The sequence below is a fragment of the Orcinus orca genome, chromosome 20, assembly GCF_937001465.1.
Source record: "Orcinus orca chromosome 20, mOrcOrc1.1, whole genome shotgun sequence".
Classification (NCBI taxonomy): Eukaryota; Metazoa; Chordata; class Mammalia; order Artiodactyla; family Delphinidae; genus Orcinus; species Orcinus orca.
Genome location: NC_064578.1, coordinates 27570360 through 27592752, shown reverse-complemented (window position 1 = coordinate 27592752; position 22393 = coordinate 27570360). Strand labels below are relative to the sequence as shown.

The window sequence follows — 22393 nt, the reverse complement described above, 5'->3', positions numbered from 1 at the left end:
GAAGTGGCTGGTGGTGCTGAGTGACTCCAGGACTGGAACTGCCTTTAAATAGGCATTTGGAACCTTTGTACGGTTGTCCCTTGGTATCCGTGGGGCACTGGTTCCAGGACCACTGGGGATACCAAAACCCACAGATGCTTAAGGGACTTGAGCATCTGTGCTCAAGTCCCTTATGTAAAATGGCGAGTATTTTGAATACAGCTGACCCTGCATATCAACTGATTGGTTGAATCCTCAGATGTGAAACCCACGGATATGGAGGGCTGACTGTACTGACTTATGCTGCAGCTACCTGGAGTTTATAAGCATCTATAACCGTGATTCCCCAACATCTTTTCCAAATAAGTTCTTTCATCATCTTTATTTTTGTAAAAAAACAAAAACAACAAAGTCACCACCAAGCACAGGACAACTCACTAGCAAGGCCTTGCTTTACCTCCCTCCCTCCCTCATGTCCCAGGTGCCTGATTAACAGTGTCAAGGAGGCAGTCGGCATTGATGTTAGCTTTTCCCAAAGGGAAAACTACAAACAAGGCTTGGGAAAGGGAGGGAAACCTGGATAAGCTTTTCATCATTGAGAAGTCACTTAAAACGGATTTGTTTAAAATAAATGGTATGTCTGAAATGTAGGAAAGGAAGACCATGCTGTCAGCATCATAATCCTCTTTCGACATGTTTCCCTACAAGTGACGTGCTAGCTTGGCGGAGGGTCAGGCCAGGATTATGTTTTAAGGAATCAGAACGGTTTCATGAATTTGCTCAGCTTCCCAGAACAAAAACAGAGATAAATAATTGCTGCTTGTTAGGCATATTCTATGGTGGGCTGCAAGTCTGGAGTCATTGTTAGTGTATTTAGTGCCAATGAGAAGGCTGGCTCCCAGCCTTGGACACCGAAGTCCTAAAGACAAAGCAGAGAGAGTCCTGTATCCCCCATCACCTTCTGCTGAATATGGAGGATGGAGAGGTCTTGGCTGTTGGCCTCTCTTCCAGCCCATGCGCCTGCCAGAGGAAGGATCCTGATTCCTTGGGAGTGTGGGGTGAGCCCAAGGAGTCTGATGAGCAGAGAAGAGCAAGTGTAGTCCCTTCCGGGCTGACTCCATGCAGGGCTCAGGCTTCGGGCTTGCGGGGCCACCTGCACAGGGACCAGGCTACAGCCTTCAGGCCCAGGGTGGCCCATGGCACCAATGGTTTAGGCATAGCCGCCAGCCATCTGACTGGTGGCTGCATTGCTGCCTACTCCTCGCCAGGCCTGGAAGCTGAAGAAAGCGCTCACTCCATAGGCAATCATCACTAAACACGAAAAGAACTGAAAGAGAAGACAGCAGAGGTGAGTCTGTCTGCAGCACGGCACACGGGGCTGGGGGCTGTGACAGTGATACAAGCACCAGGAAGGTAGATGCAGACAGTGAAACCCAGGGCCCCTCAACCAGAATGAGCTGCTCTGGAGCCACACCACCTCCTCCTTAACCATACACCCATTTAACCACCGTGGGGGCTGATGGGTACCAGGTTCTGGGGTGCCAACTTTATATTCTAGTGGGGAACCATTAACCACACAAGCCAGGTGTGTCTTAGATTGAGGGATAACTGGACAATGTGCTAAGAGTCACCAAGGGGTAGGAGCTACTTTATAGACACATTTCAGGGATTTAGTTTTAAAAAGGCAATGTTCAGCTACCCTAGGAGTTTTTCTGGAATCAATTCATAGGTATCCCTACACTAGCACCTAAGGCCACGTTCAGAATTTCCATGTCTCTATCCTGGTGACTGAGTTCACAGATTTCAAAACCATCCTCACCAGAAAGAATGAGGAGACCCAAGTCCTGGTCTAACTCCCGCCCTACCCAGGACTCAGTTTAGTGGTGTCCCTTCACCTCTCTTAGCCTCAGTTTCCTGGTCTGTCGAAAGGACTGGCAGTCCCTGTCCCCCTCCCCACTGAGGGAGTGGAAGGACAGTGAGGAAGTGCCTGCAGGGGCTCATGGGTGAGGCGTGCTCACTCATACTTCACTGGCTACCTGACGTGGAGCCCGAGTTTGAGCTGCATGGGAGAGCCTGAGGATCTCCCAGATGGTTTAAACCGAAAGGTTTTTGTGCGTGCCTTTCTCCAGGGGGGAGGATAGAGCGCTTTCAACAGATTCTCCAAGGGGACCTATGACCCTAAATCATTGCAGCACGACTGATTTACAGCAGCATTAACCGAAACTTCATTTGTGCCACCCAGGTATTTCCCAAGCATTCTGGTTCCTCGGGGTTTTGCTGTTAATTATGGAAAACTGAGCCCACTGAGAGGAGGGTAATTCAGCACGTGGCAGGTGCCTGGCCTGGGACCAGGGAGCAGTGAGAGTCCAGGGGCCCAGACCTTGCTTTGGCCCGTCTCCCCTGTAACTGCCGAGGGTGCCCCAGGGAACCATACTCACGGAGGCAGCTGCACGCTGGTTGTACTGCCGGGTGCCCTTCAGGGACGTCAGTTCAACCGAAGCAGAGCAGGTGATGAAGGCCGTGATGTAGAGAACGGTGGCGCCCACATTAAATATCATTAACTGGGGGTAGGTGGGGGAGAGAAGTCTTAAGACGTGAGACACTTCCGGTAACTGTGGAACCTCCTGGTCCCCACGAGCACATCCCTTTAGTAGCCAGAACAGGGGCTGGGGCTCAAGGATGGAGACACGTGGGTCTTTCCCTCTAAAAAGGCCTCAAGAGACAGCGGTCTACACAGGGTCAGCCTGGAGGCCATATGAGCAGGGAACGTAGACATACCGAAGGCTGAGAGATGGCGGGGGCGGGGGGGGGGGGCGGGCGGGTTGTGGAGGGGCTGCTAAAGTGACCTGGTCAGGACAGCAACAGTTCCACAAGGCAAAACCCATTCCTGATGGCAAGAGACCAAACCAAGCCTGTCTCTGAGTGCACCAGCTGAACCCGGGGCCTGCTTGTGTTGGCTCCCAGCCAGGCCCGGCCCTCCCTGTTGTCCGAGGACTTGGCTCTGAGGCTGACCCGTGCGGCGGGGGCGTGGGTGGTGGTGCCTCACGTCCCTCTCTGCCCTCAGTGGGAAGAACCTATGTCTGCCTTTCGGCCACATCCTAGGCTCTAGGCCCCATGTCAAATGCCAGGGTGAGGACCCCTAAGCCAGGCTGGCAAGGAAGGGTCCTGGGCTGACAACCAGGCCCAGGTCCCATTCCCCCAGCGCTTGGCCCCCGGAGCCAGTTGACACTTAGCAGAGATCGCAAACTGGTGGCCCTCAGGCATGTTTGGCTCATCCCATAGATTTTTTAAAAATATTACGTTTTAAATTTGATTTCATACGAAAACTTTAAGATTGCATATAAAACTTTCAATCTTAAAATATCAAGATTTGGCACTTGCACTCCCACTAACAACAGAGCTGAGTAGAGGCGGCTTCCTATGGACAGATGGGTGCGGGTTCTCCAGAACCCCTCCTGACCTATTTGACCCACGCCTCTTACCTGTGCCCGGAAGGGGGCTTGTAGCCCCTATCCCAGAAAAGCCCAATTTGGCAATCATAATTCAGCCTCCTCTAGGAGGGTGAGACACTGCCTTGCCATCATGGCCTGGGAAAGGAGCCTCCTTCCATCAGCAGCTGTGGCTGGGCCCCAGATCTGTGCTAAGAGACACCAAGGCCCCTCCATCTCCGGGGATGTCTTTCTTCAAGGCTCCTAGGACACGAGGCAGGGGCTGGACCCTAGCCAGGAAGTCAGGCCGCCCCCTCCTCATGCCAGGATCTTCCCTCCAAGCCCAGTGCCCGCCGCAAACACCACCTGGCTCCTGCCAGTGATGTCAAGATCTAACAAACACGGTCTGTCTTGAGGATGACTCACGTTTCCTCAGCTTCAAAAGTCATTGAATTGCAAACAATGCTGCCTAGTCCCAGCTTTGCTTGTCTTACAATCATGTGCCTCTCTTGCCTCTCTCTGCTCACTGAAAGCCTCAGACCCCAGCTGCAGGGGTTTTCCGGGTCAGAGAAAAAAGCCCTAGCAGCTTTCTCTGTGTCTGGCCAGGGTACTTCCTATGGACACTCACAGCTCTGTGTCCTAAGGAGACTGACCCGGGCAACCCGGGACACCATCCTCTGCCAGGCTGCAGGGGCCTCACCCTGCAGACAGCGGGGTGCGGGGGGTGAGATGGCACGTTGAGCCCTGCACACACCGGGCCCAGCCTCGGTGATTCCTGCCAGCTCAGCCCAACCTCCAGGCCCAGGGCTGCCAGTCAGAACCCACAGATTCAAATCCCCACTGCCCCCCAAAAGGAAAAATACTTTCAAGATCCCAAATGGCCTCCAGTCTCTCCATTCAACAGCCCCTCACTTCTACTCCCTTCGTGGGAGAAAGTCAAGCCTAAGTCCTCCTGGATTCATGGCTCTCAGTGCTCAGAAAAACTGGACACCTGAACCACCAATCCTCCCTCCCCGACCCAGAGCTACAGGCCAGCGAGGACTTCAGCCAACCCCCACCTGCCACTTCTCATTTAGGGAAGGCTGCATTGTCACAGCTACACCCAGAGGCAGAGGGGTCACCCTGGACCCACCCCCAGGGTTCCTACCCAGACTCACCACCAGCGGCCAAGGCACCATGTATAGCTTCATGTGCAGCTGAAACAGGTAGAGGATGAAGAAGACGATTGTCACCAGCCAGAGGAAGACAGCGACAAACATCACCCAGCCATAGGCCGGGTACAGGTGGTACGAGGTGTCGGCAATCAGGGCCCACACCAGCAGCCCCAGCACCTGGAGGGAGCGAGACAGGGCCAGCGTCTCCCAGAGCCCCCAGCGCTCAGGCTGGAGGCCACAGACCAGAGGCTTCCAGGCCTTTGCCATGGGGCGCCCTCTGCAGGACACATTTCTCATTTGCCCAAGAAAAATTTATTTGGCTCCTACTGCATACCAATACATACCAAGCCCTTGCCTGGTAACGTACTCCTTTCAGATCTCAGCTGAAATGTTATGTGCTCCAGGGCACCTTCCCTGCTCCTCCAGTCTGGGTTCCAGAACTCTCTTCTGTGCTCACATGGCCCCCCAGGCACCCACCACCCAAGACTGTAATTCTATTTCCTTCCCCAGACTGGAAGCCACAGCAGCAGTGCCTTCCACCCTGCTGCCTCTAGGGTGAGACCCCTGCAGCCCCGGAGGGGTGGTGTCCCAAGCTTGCCCAGTTCCCCACGGGCAAGACAATGACTGTCCCATTCATAGGTGCATCTCAGCACCCAGTACAGGACCCGAGCTTGGTCAGGAACTTAGAGGTACGGTGACCTCTGCCTGGTGCCTTACCAAGCCCCTTCCACCCCCAGCTTCTCCGACTCTCCTAATTGCGCCTCAATACAGGTGTTACCATCCCCACCTTACAGGTGAAACTGGGCCTCAGAAAAGCAAAAGGACCTATCACGCCACTCCTATGTGGCAGGGTGAGCCCCAACATCCCTGTAGTGTGTGTAGTGGCTGACAGCATGGCCTCCGGAGCCAACTGCCTGATTTAAAACGCACTCCCCTTACCAGCTGTGTGACACTGGGTAAGCTCACAACCACTCTGTGCTCTGGACACATCACCTGTCACATGAGTATGAAGAGCACACCTACCTCATAGGTTCAGGACCCATGGGGGTTTGTATACATAAACGAACAATTCCAGCTGGGGACGCTGTGCTGCAGGGAATTTTACACGGGTAGGTTGGCTGAACCCCTCATGGCCTCGTGCGGAACTTGGCAGGGTGGTACCTCACTTGTGGCCATCCTAGCCTCCCCCAAGCCTCTCCTGGCCCCTTCCCTGCTGGCTGAGACCCCACAGGCCAGCACGTCCTCCTTCACCACAAGGGCATTCTCCAGAATCCCTGGCCGGCAGCAGGCCTCGGGACTGGCCGCTGAGGGAGGGAGGATCAACTGGGGGGCTGTGGAGAAAGGCTGCTTTGCTGATGAAGACACAGAGAAAGTTGTCACTCTTCTTCCCATGGACAGTGTGTGACACCAAGGCTCCCAGTGACCTTGCCACCGTCTCAAGGATGAGCCAACCATCAGTTGGATCACAGGGAAGTGGCTCAGGAGCGAAACCCACCTCTGCTGCTGGTTTGGGGGACAGAAAGTCCCCCCGCCACAAGCTCCTAGACCAGACACGGGAGAGCTGTCACTCACCCCAGAGCAGCCAGAATGGGTGCCTGCCAGGCACCCCACCGAAGCGCCCCTGCCAAGGACCAAAAGGGAAGTTTCTGTATCGATCGCCCTACACCTGTGGGGTCAGGGCAGGAATAAGCCTAGCTGAGGCCGGGCGTCCAGCAGCCCCTGTGACGACTTTCCTTTCTCCCCACTACCTGGAAGTGAGAGGTGGAGCCCTGGGCTTAGGAGTCAGGAGCTGGGATTTCATCCTGCCTGGGCTATGGGACACCAGGCAAGTGCCTTCCCGCTCTGTGCGGCTCACCAGGGCAACTCGAGTCCGCCTGCTAGAACGCAGGCCCCCGAGGAATCCTTCTTTGGTCATCACTGTGTCTCCAGTGCCCGGCAGTGCCTGGCGCATAGACCTGCTCGATAAACACATGCTCAAGAGGTAACTGGCCTCTGTTTCCTTATCCAGGAAACAGAGGTCAGACCCCTGCCCCCGACAGGTGCTGTGTGTCACAAGAGGACGCAGGGGTGAATCGGTGAATGTGCTCCCAGCCCTGCCTCCCTCCACCCGGGGGTGGGAGTGGGAGACTCGGGAAAGCGCCCACTCCCCCCTCTCTCCAGATCTTTGCACCTGCTCCTCCTCCCGTTCCGGGGTGGGGGGGTGAGACCCCAGGGACGCCCATCCCACACTGCACCCTGCCAGCCTCCCCTGCCCTACCTCTAGCCTCTACTGCTCTCCTCTAGCCACCACCAACAGGCTGGGTGGCCCATGGGGCCCAGTTTGCAGGCGAGGAAGGTGGGACAGGTAACAGGGCCTTGAGGGCAGTCACACCGCTGGGGGCACAGCCCTGACCCATGAGGACCCAGAGTGCGGGTGTCTCAGCACAGCCCCCCAACCACCCAACCTTAGGACGCCCTGCCTGAAACAGACACATCGGCGGGCAAGAGCCCCCAGGGCTGGGGGAGGGTCACTGTTACAAAGGAGGACAGACACTCCCAAAGCAGGACGCAGGACCCTCCCAGGGGAGGACTGAGCGTCAGGGGCAGACAATTATCTCCTCACTTAAAGCAGGGTCCTTGCAGGCCTCCATGCCACCGTGTTGCCTGGCTCCAACTATCTGAAAGGAAGTTCGAAAATGCGGTGAACTGAAAAATCAACAAAGGATCGATCTGGGTTTACGCTAACGTACGCTTATCAATTGCTGGCGTATTACTCACGGGCTTGGCCACAGTAACCACATAACGCCCTCCAGCTGTGTGCCAGGCCGCAGGTAAGCACCTTCCCTTTATTTCACCGACTTCCCCAAACCCTCTCATTAGTCAGTATTATGTGTTATCCCCATTTTCCAAACAGGAGCTCAGAGGAAAATGAGTCATCTACGGCCACCCGTGGGGAAAGGGCAGGGCAGGATTTGAACCCAGATCTGTCGTTCTCTGGACCCTGGGCTACTGAGAGTTACTTAGTGATGTATAAAAAATGAGGACACTTCGCTGGCTCCGAGGGGGCAGGCCCCGCAGGCATCCAGGCTCTCTGGTCTCTGCCTCGCCCTCCTGCCCAGCCCTGATTTCCAGATCAGCAAGCGCAGCCTGAGAGACAAAGCTGCTGCATAAGCAGTGGGAATTTCTGGTTCCTTCTGGCCTTGCTGCCCAGGGAGCCGCCTTGGTTTCTGCCCTCCCCCACCTCAACCAGACAGACTGGTTTTTCCCGTCCCCTCACCCCAGCCCCAAGAATCTACAGGAAGTGCCCCAGCCCAGGACAGGGCACCCCTACACGTGTTGACCCTCTGCTGGCCGGGGTGGCCCTGCATGGGGAGCTGGGCCCAGGCCTCATCTCCAGAAGCTGCAGGAGCTGCTGGACCCCTCCCTCCTGCTGTGGACCCACCGTCTAGCTGGAAGAGGCCAGAGGACTTGTCTTATAGTCCAGTACAGAACAGTAAACCCCACTGTGCAGGGGGAGGGCAGTAGGGTGACGAGGGTGGAGAGCAAGGCAGGAGGCCCCACCTCTGCCACCTGCACACAGGGCTTCACCCAGGCCCTCGTGCAATTCTGACACCCTCTCTGACCACAGGCCTTGCCGTGTGCATCCCTCTGGGTTCACTCATTCAACAAATATCTGTTGAGCACCTACCACTGTGTGTGTGAGCCAAAACATGAAAAGCCCTGCTCTCCTGGCGGGGGACAGCGGGGCGGGTAGCAGATAAAAACCCAATACATGAGGGAAACGCAGGATATGTGCTGTGGGGGAAAATCCAGCTGAGAAGGATAAGAAGGCCAAGAAAGATCTCACTAGGACATGTGAGCATGCGAGAGGTGAAGGGAGGGAGCCATGTGGCGAAGAACAGAACTCTGTGCCTTTACCTCTGGGGGTCCCTGTCTCTTGCCTACGTGTTCATCTGTCCCCATGTTTCTCCATGGGGGTCTACACATATATCTGTGTGTCTTACTCTTAAAGACAGACACACACAAATACACATACATACACAGAACCAAACCTCATCCCCTTGGTCCTTCCAAACTCTCTGAGGCCCCAGCAACACCTCCTCAGGCATGCACTGCAGATAAACAAAGAGAAAGGTCTGGAAATCTTGAAGGAAAAAAACAAACAAACCCTGTCTTCCTGAAAACCTAAAGATTTCTGATTAGGGGTTTTCTCCTTTGATGGCTGTCAAAAAGGTCACATTCAAGAAATATAAGAAAAAAAAAGGTCTCATTCACACATGCCCCAGGACCTTTGCACCTCCAAACAAAAATTTCTCAACGACTGGATAACAGAGATATTTTTGTTAAAAGCAACTGCAGGGCCAGAGAGGAGAGGGATTAGTCACAAATGCCTGACCAAGAGGCATTCCTCAGTTAGGGTGGGCCCCAATCCAGGGACTGGAGTTCTTATAAGAGGGAAACTGGACAAAGAGACACAGAGGGAGAACACCATGTGAAGATGGAGGCAGAGATTAGAGTGACGTGTCTCCAAGCCAAGGAACACAAAGGATTGCTGGCAACCACCAGAAGCTAGGAGAGAGGCATGGAACAGACTCTCCTTCAGAGCCTCCAGAAGGAACCAACCTTGCCGAACTTCTAATACTGTGAGACAATAAATTCTTGTTTTATTTTTAGCCACACCACGTGGCATGTGGGATCTTACATGAGATCAAACCCATGCCCCCCTGCAGTGGAAGCATGGAGTCTTTAACCACTGGACCGCCAAGGAAGTCCCTCTGTTTTTTGGTGGGGATTTTTTTGTGTGTTTTTTTTTTTTGCGGTACGTGGGCCTCTCACTGTTGTGGCCTCTCCCGTTGCAAAGCACAGGCTCACGGGCCCAGCCGCTTCGCAGCATGTGGGATCTTCCCAGACCAGGGCACGAACCCGTGTCCCCTGCATCGGCAAGCGGACTCTCAACCACTGCGCCACCAGGGAAGCCCCTTGTTATGTTTTTTAGGCGACCTAGTTTGTGGCATTTTGTTATGGCAGCTGTAGGAAACGAATACATCTTTCTTAGCTACTCTTTGAGTCTGCGAATGGCTGTTATGATCTGATTTAACTGGGGGGTGTTGGCATTAACTCTAATGGAAAGGTGGTCTACTAACTCCCTGGGTTCAAGCTCTGGCCCTGCCAACTTACTAGCTGTGTGACCTCGGGCAAGTTGCTGAACCACTCTGTGCCTCAGTGTCCTTATATTCAAAATGTGCCTACCTCACAGGGTAGATGTAAATGAAGTAATATATGTAAGGTACTTAGACCAATGCCCAACATAGGCTTAACACTCTCCGTGCTCTAATGTTATCACTCTGAGAGGTTAGAACATGGGTTTCCCGATCCATTCTCTGTGGCTGGTTTCCTGTAGTAGTAATAGTGTGTGCAGTTCCTAGGGGTGTGAGGCCTTGGAAAAATAATGCATCTAATAAGCACCAGGCACAGTTCCTGGCAGATAAGGGTCCTCAGCCAGTGGGGCCCCGCCCACCTTCCAGATAAGGCAGCTGGGCTTATCCAAAGAAAGGGCGGTGCGCAGGTGGTAGGGAGCAGAACCCAGTCCAGCCACCCCCCAGGACACCTCTTGCAGCTACTCTCCCTCCACTCCTCACAGGCTAAGGGTCCCTGGGCAGAACACTTCACCCCTTTAGACCTCAGTCTTCCCCCCTGTACAATGGGAGCAGGGAGGTCTGCTCAGTGTTCTCCAAGGATCCCCTAAGTCTGAGGCCTGACACTCCTCAACACAGGGCTCCTCCAGGGGGGCCCACAGCCTTCCCTCCCTTGTACTTACTGGAGGGACTCCACCAATCCCATGAGCACTTGGCTAACTCCTCTCCCGCCCAAAGATGGTCACGCCAACTCTCCTTTTAATCCTCTCCACCTCCTGGGCTGAGTTAGACCCTTGTAGATTTGGCGTGTGGTCTTAGAAGAGGCACCTAACCTTTCTGGTTTGTTTCTTCATCTGACACATGAGGCGGTTGGACAAGTACACCTCTCCTGGTCACCTCATAGGTGTGTCATGCAAGTAAAATACTGTAAAGGAAAAAGTGAAAAGTTGTAGAAGTTGTGAGTGGCTAGGAGGGCTGTTTGACAGCTTAGAGGGAGTAAACCCCACACCGCAGCGTCCATGCGGGGGACAAAACCTCAGTGCCTGGAGGCTGACGTTAGGGTTTTAAACTCAGCAGCCGTCAAGGCACACAGGTCACAGAAGTGACTAAGGTGGCCCGGGGAGGTCTGTGGAGCTGAGAGCAGCCTGCCAGAACTTAGTTCCCCAGCCAGGGATTGAACACATGCCCCCTGTACTGGAAGCTCAGAGTCTTAACCACTGGACCACCAGGGCAGTCCCAAGAACTTCTGATTTTCCAGGAGACGTTAGAAATCCGAATATCTACGTGAAATCTTCAGCTTTTTAAACATTGGCGATGAAACCAAATGTTTTAGAAACAATCTGAGGGCAGGGCCCATCCAAGAGCCCCCAGGACTCCCTTCTCCCCACTGCACCATCCAGAAAACTGCGGCCCAGGGGACCACGTGAACCCTTCCCGGGGTTCCCCCTCACAGGGACACATCTGGGCAGCTGAGGACACTCAGAACTTGGCCTGACCAGGCCCATACTCCACCCCCGCCCTGGCCCTTCTCCCTACAGTGAAAGGGACTTTATGGGGACAAAAAGCCACCCATTGTGTCCCAGGAGACAAAGGCGCAGGGGACAGAGGCTCCGGGTGCCTGCGTGGCCACAACAACTCCACACACCACCTCCTTCCTCCCTGTGCAGAGGGGCTGGGCTCTAGGGAAAGGCTCCTTGGAATTCCCGCTCCGTACACTACGAGCCTTCGAGAATCCTAGGCCATCACACCCCAGCTCTACAGGAGGTGCGAGGGCATTCAGAACCCAGCCCGAGCCAAGTGACCCGGTCCGGGGTGGTATTTAACTCAGCCAAGCCTCCCTTTTGTTACCTGAAAAGCAGGCACGTGAGTTACCAAATCGAGTCATTGAACAAACTCTCCCGAGGGCCCGCTCTCTGCCAGGCACTGTTATAGGCCCCGGAAGTGCAGCGGGGAGCCAGGCAACCAGGGTCCCCACCCACGAGCACCCCGCTCCCAGCCTGGGCTGCCATGGAGAAGGAGGAGGATGGGAACACTGGCTCAGGGCCTGGTTCACCTCCAGGGCTTTCCAAATGCAGCCTTTATCACACTGCTTGTTATTCCTGAGTCCCCGAGTCTCAGAGCTAGAGATGAAAGAGACTTCTGCCCCCATGGCCCCGCCGCCCCCAGAGCCCCTCATGAGGGGCTGCACGTCAAGGAGCCCACTGCCACCACTCTTCCTTTGGGGTCTCTCTCAGGGTTCTAGAAAAATCTTCCCAACATGAAGCTCAAGCTGCCTCCTGCCTACCCCCTTGCTGGTTCCCACTCTGCACTCTGGGGCCAGAGACTAAGCAGGTTCCCTCGACAGAGACGCATCCCCAAGGCATCCGCGAGGCCTTCCCTGGCTCCCAGAGCCAGCAGCAACGCACCCCCTGGGTGAGGTTCCAGAAATTAAGACCTGCTCACCTTCCTCCCTTGGGGGTCTCCTGGTCCTCCCCAGAAAGTCACCAGTGCCTCCCCAGCACTAAGACCCTTACGGCGGGCGACACAGAGCTTTCCCAGGAAGGCCTTAGTCCCCTTGAAAGCCCAGGTCAAGTCCAAATCCAGCCCCCGTCAGCGCTTCACTCCCAGGAAGCCCAACTCTCTCAAGTAGCACTTGGCCCATTTCACAGATGAGGAAAGCAAAGCTCTCGGAAGAGATGGACGTGGCCCAAGGTCATGCACTGTAAGGGTGGGGACAGTTCTGTGACCCAGTAGATAGAGACGCCCAGAAGAGGACAGAACTCCAAATTCCAGGAGGTAGGGACACTCCCTGGAGACTAATTTGTTTGCAGGGAGCATCACTGCCCCAGAGGCGGGAGCAGAGAAGGGGCAGGGGCAGTCCTTGAACCCTGGGTGGAGAGGGATGACAGAATCTTATGTTCTCAGCACCCCAGGCGGGTCCCCGTCCGGCTGTCAGCCCTCCAGAGAGAGCTGGCTGCTGGGAGCGTATGAACTTCATTAGCCCCATGAGGCCTGGCCTCTCTACCTGCTGAGGAACAGGGCTGGGGGGAGGGGCACCTAAAGTGAGGGTCTTCCTTATTCCCTGGACTTCCTTCCTCAGACACTAGCTCTAGTCCTGACTCTGTCACTAATGTTTGGGGTGACACTGAGCAAGCCCCACCCCATCTAAACTTCGAGGACAGACAAGTGACCCCATCTGGCTAATCTCATACAGGCTGGCAGATCATCTGGTATCTGACCTCTCCGCTCCTACCTGAAGCTCAAACATCCCAGAACAGCCCCAGGTCTGTTCCCTAGCAACTGGGCCCTGCCTGACCTTCAGCCCCGGCCTTCCTGCTCTCACGTCTCCGTGAGACCCTGTGGTACCACCCTGTCCTCCCACCCCTTGGGCAAACAGGAGGGGCCAACTCAGCCCAACTCAGCCCAACAGCAAAGGACCAGTTTATATCCAGGGCTGGGCTCACTGGACTGCCAAGGAAAACAGGCTCTCCTCCAACACTCAGGTTCCAAATCGCCATGGGGACCAGGGCAGGACCCCCTGCAGCTCCCTCAGACCATCTAAGAGCAGGAAATCAGGGCATAATCCTCACTGAGTTCCACCACAAACAACTCACCAGCTGATAAGGAGTAACCAACACCTGGCCCTGATACTCCAACAGAAACTGAGAGCATCCACCACACGTGGACAGCTCCGCAGCCCTTACCTCTTTCCACTTACAGATGGTTAAGAAAAAGTCACCCAGCCAGTAACGCTGAACTCAAAGCCATTGCTTGCTGCTCGGTGATCCTGGGAAAGTGCTTTCCCCTCTTTGGGCCTGAGGGAGACTTCGAGTGCCATCTTCATAGCTTTTGCTGCGCCCATAAATGACCTGTCCTATTGTTTTACCCACTATTTTCATTTATTTGAAAGATTTTTTTGATAAGTTATTCTATTTTTAAAATGCATGATATATATGACATGATAGGTAACAAAATGGTGCTTTTAGCATGTCTCCGTCTTCCCCTGATACTCAATTTCTTCCCTGGGGGCAACCAAGAGTGATTTCTCAAGTGTCTTGCCAAAGACTACCTAGGCATGCATGCACGCACATACACTTCAGATAGGCGAGTGTGTATATTTATATAGCCTGTGTGTATTTCTCCCAGACAAACGACAGTATTCTACACACACAGGTTTTCACTTTGCATTTTGCACTTAACCATACAGCCTGGAGACTGTCCATCATTACACACATACAGAGCTGCCTTATTGTTTTCGTTGAGGGGTAAGAAGTTATCTTTTTACTAACTGTATCGTATGCCACTGCATACATGTATCATAATTTATTTAACTAGTCCTCATTGATGAATGTGGATTTATCACACAAATAAGAATTTTAAGAAGAAACTTTTAAATCACTAAAAAGTAGAAAACCTGCATTATCTACCACAATAGAAGCGAACTATAAAATTAAATACAACAAAAATTAACAATATTAATACATCCCAGATAGATACAGTCGTCTTCCCAGGATCCAGAGCTCCAGATTTAAATTTAAAAAGTGTTGGGAAGGCACTAAAGACACTTTAGCACCCAGATGAGGCTGTCTCATCCAGCAATCTTCCAGGACTGTGATTGACTGTGGATGATACAACACTTTCCAAGCCCTACATGGGAGACTTTCTTTATTACCTCGAAGTGGGAAAGTCCTAACTCTGACACAGTTTCCAGAAGCCAGAAAGAAAAAAGGAAAAGGAAAGAAAACAAGAAATTCGGCAACATAAAAATAAGTCTTTCTGACCAAAAACAAAACAAGACAAACAAGCAAACAAAAAACACCATAAAAAAACAAACAAAAAAAATACCCTGAGCAAAGTCAAAAAACAAACTAGGGAAAAAAAATTTGCAAATCATCTAGCACTCCTAGCAATTGATAGGGCAAAGACCAACAAGTTAATAGAATGTGGAAAGAAGCAAACATACAAGGAAATGCAAATGGCTCTTAAACATATTTTTAAAAGTGAGGTTCTTGGGCTTCCCTGGTGGCGCAGTGGTTGAGAGTCCGCCTGCCGATACAGGGGACATGGGTTCGTGCCCCGGTCCGGGAAGATCCCACATGCCGCGGAGCGGCTGGGCCCGTGAGTCATGGCCGCTGAGCCTGCGCGTCCAGAGCCTGTGCTCCACAACGGGAGAGGCCACAACAGTGAGAGGCCCGCGTACCACAAAAAAAAAAAAAAAAAAAAAATAGTGAGGTTCTTTAACCTAACTCATAAGAGAAATGCAAAACAATGCTACCCTGACCTGCCATTTCGCCTGTCAGATGGGAGCTGTAGGGAACAGGCACTCTACGAGAAGGCTCACTGAGGGGCACAAATGTGACCCCTATGGAGGGCATCTGACAATCTCTAACAAAATCACTAACACACATAACCTGAGCCAGCGGTCCCCCTTCCAGAAATGTACCATACAGATGCGCCCAGTGGCTTGGGCAAGATCATTCACCGTGACAGTGTGGAACAGCAAGAGTGGAAACCCAAGTGTCTGTCAACAAAGGGACGGGCCACACAACTCACACCACAGCTGCGGGATGGGCTGCTACAGAAGCCACAAGAGAAGCGATCACGCTTCAGGTACTGAGACGAAAGGACCTCCATGACACACTTTTAAGTGAAAAAGGAAAAGTGCAGAAGGATGTGTATAGACTACAGCCCTGGAGTAAAGTGGGGAGAGGTGGGGACCTATAGCCACATTTGCAGATCTCCTTAAAGAAAGCCTAAAATGCTACACAGGAAACGGAGAATGGGCATGGGGGAGGTCAACTCTAACCAAATGGGACAGAGATTTTTCACTGTGTTCTTTCCCACTCTGTCTTATTCTAGACTGTTGTAAATACATTACCTATTAAAGAAATTAAGGAAATAAAAGATTAAAAAGAGAAAGATACGTGTAGCTCTATGTGCAATGATATAGAACATCCCTAGGTGTATTGCCAAGGGGGTAAAAGCGTGGCGGGGCACAGGCAGAGTGCGCCTACCTGTGTTTTGATAGGGGTCATGTGTAGAAATAACTGCACTGACTCACCCTGGAATGCCACACCCATGATGCCTCGGGCAAGGGCGGGGGATGGGGATGGGAGGAGTGTCCCGACTGGGATGAGAGATTACATTTTCATTGATAACGCTTTGGACTGCTGGAACATTTTTGCCGTATGTCTGTATAATTTTTTCAAAGAATAAAAACAGGCCCATCAATAGAGAAATGGCTAAATGAGCTCGGGCCCTACCGTGACATCCTGGGATAGCCCGAAACAGGAAGGAGGCAGACAGCTCTGCATAACATGAAGAGATGCAGGTGCCCTGGGTGTGAGAAAAGCAGCCCAACAAAGGATACAGAATAAAACCATCAATGTTTTTTAAAATGCACAGGAAAAAGAACTAGAAACACAGCAGTTCCCTTGGGGAGAGGGGTAGGGGATCCAAGAATAACTTTACCCTTACCTGTAATAGGTTTTTGCTTTTTAAGGATAATGTGTCCATATATTGTTACATAATTATAAATTGATTCCAAACACTCGACACTCTCCTAGCCACAAAGTGGGGCGGGTAGGCGGAGCTAACAATACAGGCATTGTTTTGCTGGATACAGTGGAGTAGGAAGGAAGGTGGGTAGCATGCAGGGCGGGGAATGCTGCCCTAAGGAGGCTGAACCCATGAAACTCAGTGCTATGGAAAACCCTGTGAGTCCCCAACACTGTGATCCCAATATGGCCAACCTCTGCTCACACCTCGCAGATCCCAACAACCCTGTCTACCCAACCTGAAGGGCTGACTTTCAGCCTCTGCCCTGCCTCCAACCTGAAAAGGGGCTGCCATGCCTTGTGGGGCTGGAGAGAGTCAGGAATACCACAAGGAAAAACTTTCTCACACTCCCAGGTGCACAAGGATGGAGCAGGTAGCCTTTAGAGGGACTGAGCTCCCTGTCCCTGGAAGAATGCAAGCTCATGTTGAGGACACACCGAGGGGCCTTTGGGAGCAAGTATAAGAGGCCTAGGATTCTATGACCCTGTGAATCCTAACTGCCCTTCGTTCTAACATATACAGCGCTAAGCCCTTTGCAGGCATCAGCTTCCACATTCCTCACAATCCCACCATCACCATTTCACAGACAAGGAAACTGAGGCTCAGGGATATTAGGGAACTTGCCCAAGATGACAGAGCCAGGATTTGAACCCAAGGCTCTCTGCTTCCACCAATCCTCTCACCAGCACACACGGATCACTGTGATCAAGTGGCAGGTGAGGCTTCTGATCTGCTTATTCATCTGCCAACTGGGAATCATGTGACCACCCCCAATCCCAGGAGATAGGGCAAGAGGGAAGGATAAAAGGTGCCAAACACAACTGCCCTACCGACACAGGCCATTCATATGGTTTCTATGTCCTGAGCCTCAAGGATGCCTTCTGACTGCTGGGCCTTTATACGAGGTATTCCAAGGTTCATCTGCTCTGCACCTCCTTACTACCCCTTCCACATAACTAAACCCTTCAGGGCCCACTTCCATTAGGAAGCCTTCCCTAGTGGCCCTGGCCCCTGATGAGTTCCCCTTCCTGAATTTCCTCTCCTTCCCGTCCAAAGCACCCTACCTCCCACATGTGATGAATTGGGAGATTGGGATTGACATATATACACTAATATGTATAAAATAGATAACTAATAAGAACCTGCTGTATTTAAAAAAAAAAGCTTCCAGGTTTTTAATGACCAAGAGCTGTCTCTAGATCAAACTTGCCTGCTTCCATTTTTAGATGCTATCTGCATAAATTCATGTTTCCCTTTTTGCCTAGGCTGCTAGGAAACTCAACAAAGAATTGACAGCCTTAAACTTGCGACAGATTCCGGATCTCCTTTTAGCTCTCTTTAAGTCAATCCCTACCCAACCCACACATACACCACCAACTTTTAAAAATATATTACGTTAACTCTTCCATCATATGTGACTTGATATCATATTCCATCTCATGTTCTTTCTGGAGCTAGATGGGGTTGGGGGAGCGATAAATCAGTGAACACTGAGGTTGGTTCTTCAGGACACATTTAATACTAAAATAAACAAAGAACACATCTTCTCAAGAAGCTGGGGCCTTTCTTCCTTCCCTTCCCACCGCCCTCCTCCCACATCTGGAACTCTTCACCAGATCCTGGGAAACAAAAGGGTCTGATGGAGAATTAGCTTTCACCTTCTCGTGTACTGCCTCCTCCAGGCAGCCTTCCCTGATCCCTCCACAGGTAGCTCATCCTTTGAGCTCACAGACAAAGAGCTTCTGGACAGCAGGCCCTGAGCCTGGGGTCTCCATCACTCCCACAACAGCACCACACCCAGTGCCCAGTAGGAGCCCAGAAGAGTGTGGTAATAGAGCACGGATCAGAAAAGTCAGGCCACTCAGGGCTTAGATCCCAGCTCTATCACTCTGTGAGCTCTTGGGCAGAGAACTGACCCCTAAGCCTCAGTTTCCTCACCTGAAAAGTGGAGAATAAGAGAATATGAAGCTCTTGCCAGAAGGCCTGGAGCTTAGTTTGCACCTGAGTGATGGGAGCTATGATGGCTTCCCAGAAGACGGGGTGCCTGTTGAGTGGAACCCTCCTTGTCTCAGACCCAGTGGAACTGTCCGTTGCCAGAGAAACAGTTCAGGAAGCAGCTTCTCCCACAAGCCAATTGGTGAAGGCACTAAAAGGTGCAGGTCTTCAGAACTCTGAAGGGAGACCCCTGTTCCCCTTTCCCCGGGCCCCAAAAGCACTGCAGGGAGGGCAGAAGGAGGCCATCCCACTCACACTCAGTCCCTGGGAGTCTAAGTGCCAAGCTCCACCACAGCTCTCCAGGCCAGTCCTGCATTCCATGGACAGCTCAGTGTCTACATTTGCACGATGGGACCCAGATGCTCAGCCCACGGGGACCCCCAAATCAGAGCCACAAGCCTCTGCCACAGGAAGCTACCCCAGTCCTTGCAGGCACAGCAGGACCTTCCTCTAGTTCCCCTTATTCCAAGTTTCATTGTTCAAATGCAAAAGGGGCTGATGCTCAGGTCCTGTCTACCGGGAGCTAACCCTGGGGACCCACCAGGCAGCCTCATCCTGCTCAGCCCAGCAGGGACCCCTCTGCTGTTCCAAAGCCCCTAAGGCTGTGAACAGAACATGGTCACCACTTCTCGCAAGGTATTCAAGCCTTCCGCTTCCGGCCACCCAGAAACAAGTGCTTCAGCTCCAGTGTAGGGGAGCAAAACTTGCCACCCCAAAATTCATCTCTTGGCATAATAATTTTAAGCTGCTGATCTAAGAAACAGCAGACATGGGAAAAACTGAAAACCAAGGTTTCTTACCCTTTTGTAAGAAACATTTACATGTGTAAGGGAAATCTCCATCTGTAAGGGTGTCTCCCTCACGGTACCAAGAGGTGGACCAAATCTCTAGAAACATATCATTGGAAAAAGTAACGACTTAAATCTGAATCACAATTGTTTACTGTGCTTTTCCCGCTCACCTCCCATAACTGGCTCCCCATCCTCAACATCCTCTTGTGTCTTTAGCTGAAGATGGTGTTTAAGGGGAGGGATTTGGCCATTTGGGGAGTTTCTCAGTTTTTCTGGGTCTTTCCCATGTGTACATGTGATTAAACTTTGATTTTCTCCTGTTAATCTCTCTCATGTCAATTTAACTCTTAGACCAGCCGGAAGAACTAGACGGGTAGAGGAAAATTTCTTCCTCCCCTACACTGGCTAAACCAACCTGCTGGCTACTCTCCCCACTTCCCTTCCACTTCCCCACCCCAAGGCTTGCCCCGCACAGTGGCCCGCCCTTTGAACACCCTTTCCCTACCTCGGCCTCAGATTTCAGTGAAGTCCCTGCTCAAAAGTCACCTGTCCTCCATGAGCCTCCCTGGACTCAGAATTGATCATCCCTCTGCTGTCCTTTCCCACCCCTGGGACTGGGACTCCCTTCCTGCTTGGCTGCTGTACCCTTCACAACCACCCGGGAGCCTAGCGCTCAGCAGCGCTCCGGACAGGCTTTTCCTACCTGCAGATTTAAATTAGTCCCCAGTCGGGACCTCTCCCCCGCCCCGCCCCTCCCCTTCACAAAGAATCTGCCAGACTGCTCAGAGAGAAGTTAAAAATGTAGATTTCTGGGCTGTAGTGACTGAGATTCCAATTCCACATTTTTCCCGGGAGTGGGGACCAAGATCTACATTTTAAACCTCCGAGAGAGTCTGAGGCTGAGGTGGGGGAGGGGCCCCACAGGAAGAGATTTGAGGAATTCTGAAAGAGACACCTGGCCCAGGGGGAAGAATGCTCACCTGCGGTAAGGAGGGAGGTTTGGTCTCGGGCCCTGCCTTCAGTCCTAAACCTGGCAGCCTAGCTAGGACCCAGCAGTGGGACAGCAGGAGGTGCCCTAATGCAAAATGGATCTTGGCCCACCTCCAATTCCCCCCTAGTCCTCTGAAAACGCACCAAGCCCCTCCCACAGGGCAGCCCCCAGCTTCCCGACTCGCACCAGAGGGTACCATGGGGAGAAAGCTAACACCTTCAAGCCTGAAATTGGTGTGTGGGGGGAGGGGTGTTCCCATCGATCGGCCTCGGCTGGGGTCTACAAAGGGTATTGGATATAGAGGTGTCCTGCCTCTGGCTTCCCACAAATCCCTCCCCCAGCGTTGGGCGCGGTATCTCGGCGCCAAGGGGCCCGTCAAACCGGCCGGAAACCGGCAGGTTACCCAGTGGAAGCCAGAAGGGCCGGGCTCCCGCGCGGGAGCCCATAGGGCCCTGCCGAAGGGTCTGTGCTGGACCGGATGTGCCCACTCGGTTAGACGAGGAGTGCTCTGGGGTGCAGCCACGGGGAGCCGCTGGGAGCTTGGCAGAGGGTCAGATGAGAGTGAACTTTGCCTCAGGCTGGTGCTGGAGGGCTGGGGGCTTAGTCCTGGCAGAGGGAGAGCCAGAGACGGGGAAACAGAGAGAGAGAGTGGCGCGCGGTGATTGTGGCTTTTGTGAGAGCTTCTGTGGGTGAGCTCTTGGTGACCACTTGGGAGGGAGTGATGGGGCGCTGAGGTGGGCACTCTGACATTGGTGCACCTTGTGTGTGCTCGAAGAGACGGCAACTAGGACGTCTCGGGGTGAGAGGGTTCCAGGGTGATCTCGGGAGCGTCCGTCCTAGAGGCGCCCCCGAGGAAGGCACGGCGCATCGGGGCGCATGTGAACCTGGGTTGGGGGTGTGCGAGAAGCAAGCAAAAAGGGCAGCTCTAGAGCCCCCGACTCCTCCTGGCCCCCCGGGACACCCCGCCACCCCCCGGCCCCGGACCCCAGGCCCCAAGCGCGCGCTCACCAACTGCAGCAGCATGAGCGCCCCGAGGCTGGAGCGCACGAAGCCCAGGTCTGGGCGCAGCGCCGAAACCGCGGCGCCGCCTCCCTGCGCCGGGCTGCTGGTCCGCGTGCTCACTTTAGACGGGAATTCAGCCATGGCGGCTCCGCTCGCCTCCACAGGTTGCTCCCGCCGCCGTCGCCGCCCCTCCTCGCGGCGGGTGCCGGCTTCTGCGCGGCTCCTCCGAGGAGACTCGCGCTCGCGATTCGGCTCCCGGGGCTACGTGCGGCGTCTGGGCGAGCAGTCCGGAGCCGCCAGGTGCGGCCGGAATCCCGGCCCCGCCCTCTCCACGAAACCCTCCCCTTTAACCCTTCGCACACCGCCCGCCGGTCCATCCCGGAGCCACACCAAGTCGCCATCTCTTTGACGCGGAAACTGAGGCCGTAGTCAATGAGATGGCCCCACCAGAACCAGCCTAGATAGCCTCCCGTTTCTCTCCCCGGGAAAGCCGCCTGCTGACAGTATCCCCCGCATTCGCGGCAGCTTTGACCGCTCCTTCGCTCCCTCCTCACCCTTAGCTTCCGAGCCTCGGGATAAACTGGCGGCCGCTAGCAGAGCGGGCAACTACCGGCTCCCTGCCGAATGCCTCTCTGGCGCTGTGTGCCCTTGGGCGAGCCCTTGCCCCTCTCGGAAGTCTCCCCGTAAAGCGGGATCGGCATCCCCGTGCAGAGACTCCCAAGGAGTCCCGGGTGACCGAGCATCCTGGAGGGGAGGGTCTGGATAAATTGTGGGTGTGCGTGGAAGGGGGAGGCCCTTTTATGACTCAGTTGATGTGGTTTTCTCTTCTGAACTGATTGAGCAGTAACTTAGAAGATCGCTGAGCCTCAGTTTCCTCGTCTGCAATAATAGTGATATAAATGGACCTCACTCCACAGAGCCGCTGTGCAAAATAAATGAAATACTGCACGGAAAGCTCCTGCCACGCCAGGGGTGGGGGGTGGCGGTGAAGGTGTCAGAAGGTGGGAGATGATGTTGGACTTACGGTTTCGTTGCTCCACTTGCACCCTGAAACACACACACACACACACACACACACACACACACACATCCCTCAGGCCATATCGACCTGCACAGATAATTGATTCATTTATTCATCAACCAATGATTGCTGAGACCTTACTATATGTCAGACCCTACCCCAGGCCATGTGAATACAGCAAGCAAAAAACCACCCAAGGCCTTCTTGGATCCCACTTTCTACTGGGGGTAACAAGCAATAAACTGGAGAGAAAAAATAAGTTCAGGTAGTGACAAATCCTGTAACTAAAATAAAACAGGGAATTCCCTGGCGGTCCAGTGGTTAGGACTCAGCGCTTTCACTGCTGGGGGCGGGTTCGATCCTTGGTCTTTGAAATAAGAT

At 53.4% G+C, this 22393-nt stretch overlaps 1 protein-coding gene across 3 annotated transcripts; it reads right to left on the bottom strand.

Annotated features, from left to right (window-relative positions):
• Positions 1-354: 354 nt before the first annotated feature.
• On the bottom strand, positions 355-21285 carry PLLP (plasmolipin). 3 transcript variants are annotated; one of them, XM_049703802.1, is made up of 5 exons: positions 20998-21137; positions 9832-10600; positions 4565-9638; positions 2418-2540; positions 355-1306 (listed from the first exon to the last, which is right to left on the bottom strand). In XM_049703802.1, the coding sequence occupies exons 3-5, from the start codon at positions 4856-4858 to the stop codon at positions 1190-1192; spliced, it is 534 nt and encodes a 177-aa protein (XP_049559759.1). In that variant the 5' UTR covers positions 4859-9638; positions 9832-10600; positions 20998-21137; the 3' UTR covers positions 355-1189. The 3 variants fall into 3 exon arrangements, with proteins under 3 accessions (XP_049559759.1, XP_033274891.1, XP_004264970.1); XM_033419000.2 differs by having other exon boundaries at positions 4565-8652; positions 10509-10600; XM_004264922.3 differs by lacking the exon at positions 9832-10600 and having other exon boundaries at positions 4565-4738; positions 20998-21285.
• Between the last annotated feature and the right edge of the window lie 1108 nt (positions 21286-22393).

What these genes read in the sequence shown, in the direction of transcription:
- PLLP (XM_004264922.3), bottom strand. Translation starts at nt 21,132, where the DNA reads ATGGCTGAATTCCCGTCTAAAGTGAGCACGCGGACCAGCAGCCCGGCG. An exon ending in TGGTGCCTTGGCCGCTGGTG is followed by an intron (nt 2,541 to 4,564) that starts GTGAGTCTGGGT and finishes ACCTACCCCCAG; the next exon opens with TTAATGATATTTAATGTGGG. An exon ending in ACCAGCGTGCAGCTGCCTCC is followed by an intron (nt 1,307 to 2,417) that starts GTGAGTATGGTT and finishes CTTCTCTTTCAG; the next exon opens with TTCTTTTCGTGTTTAGTGAT.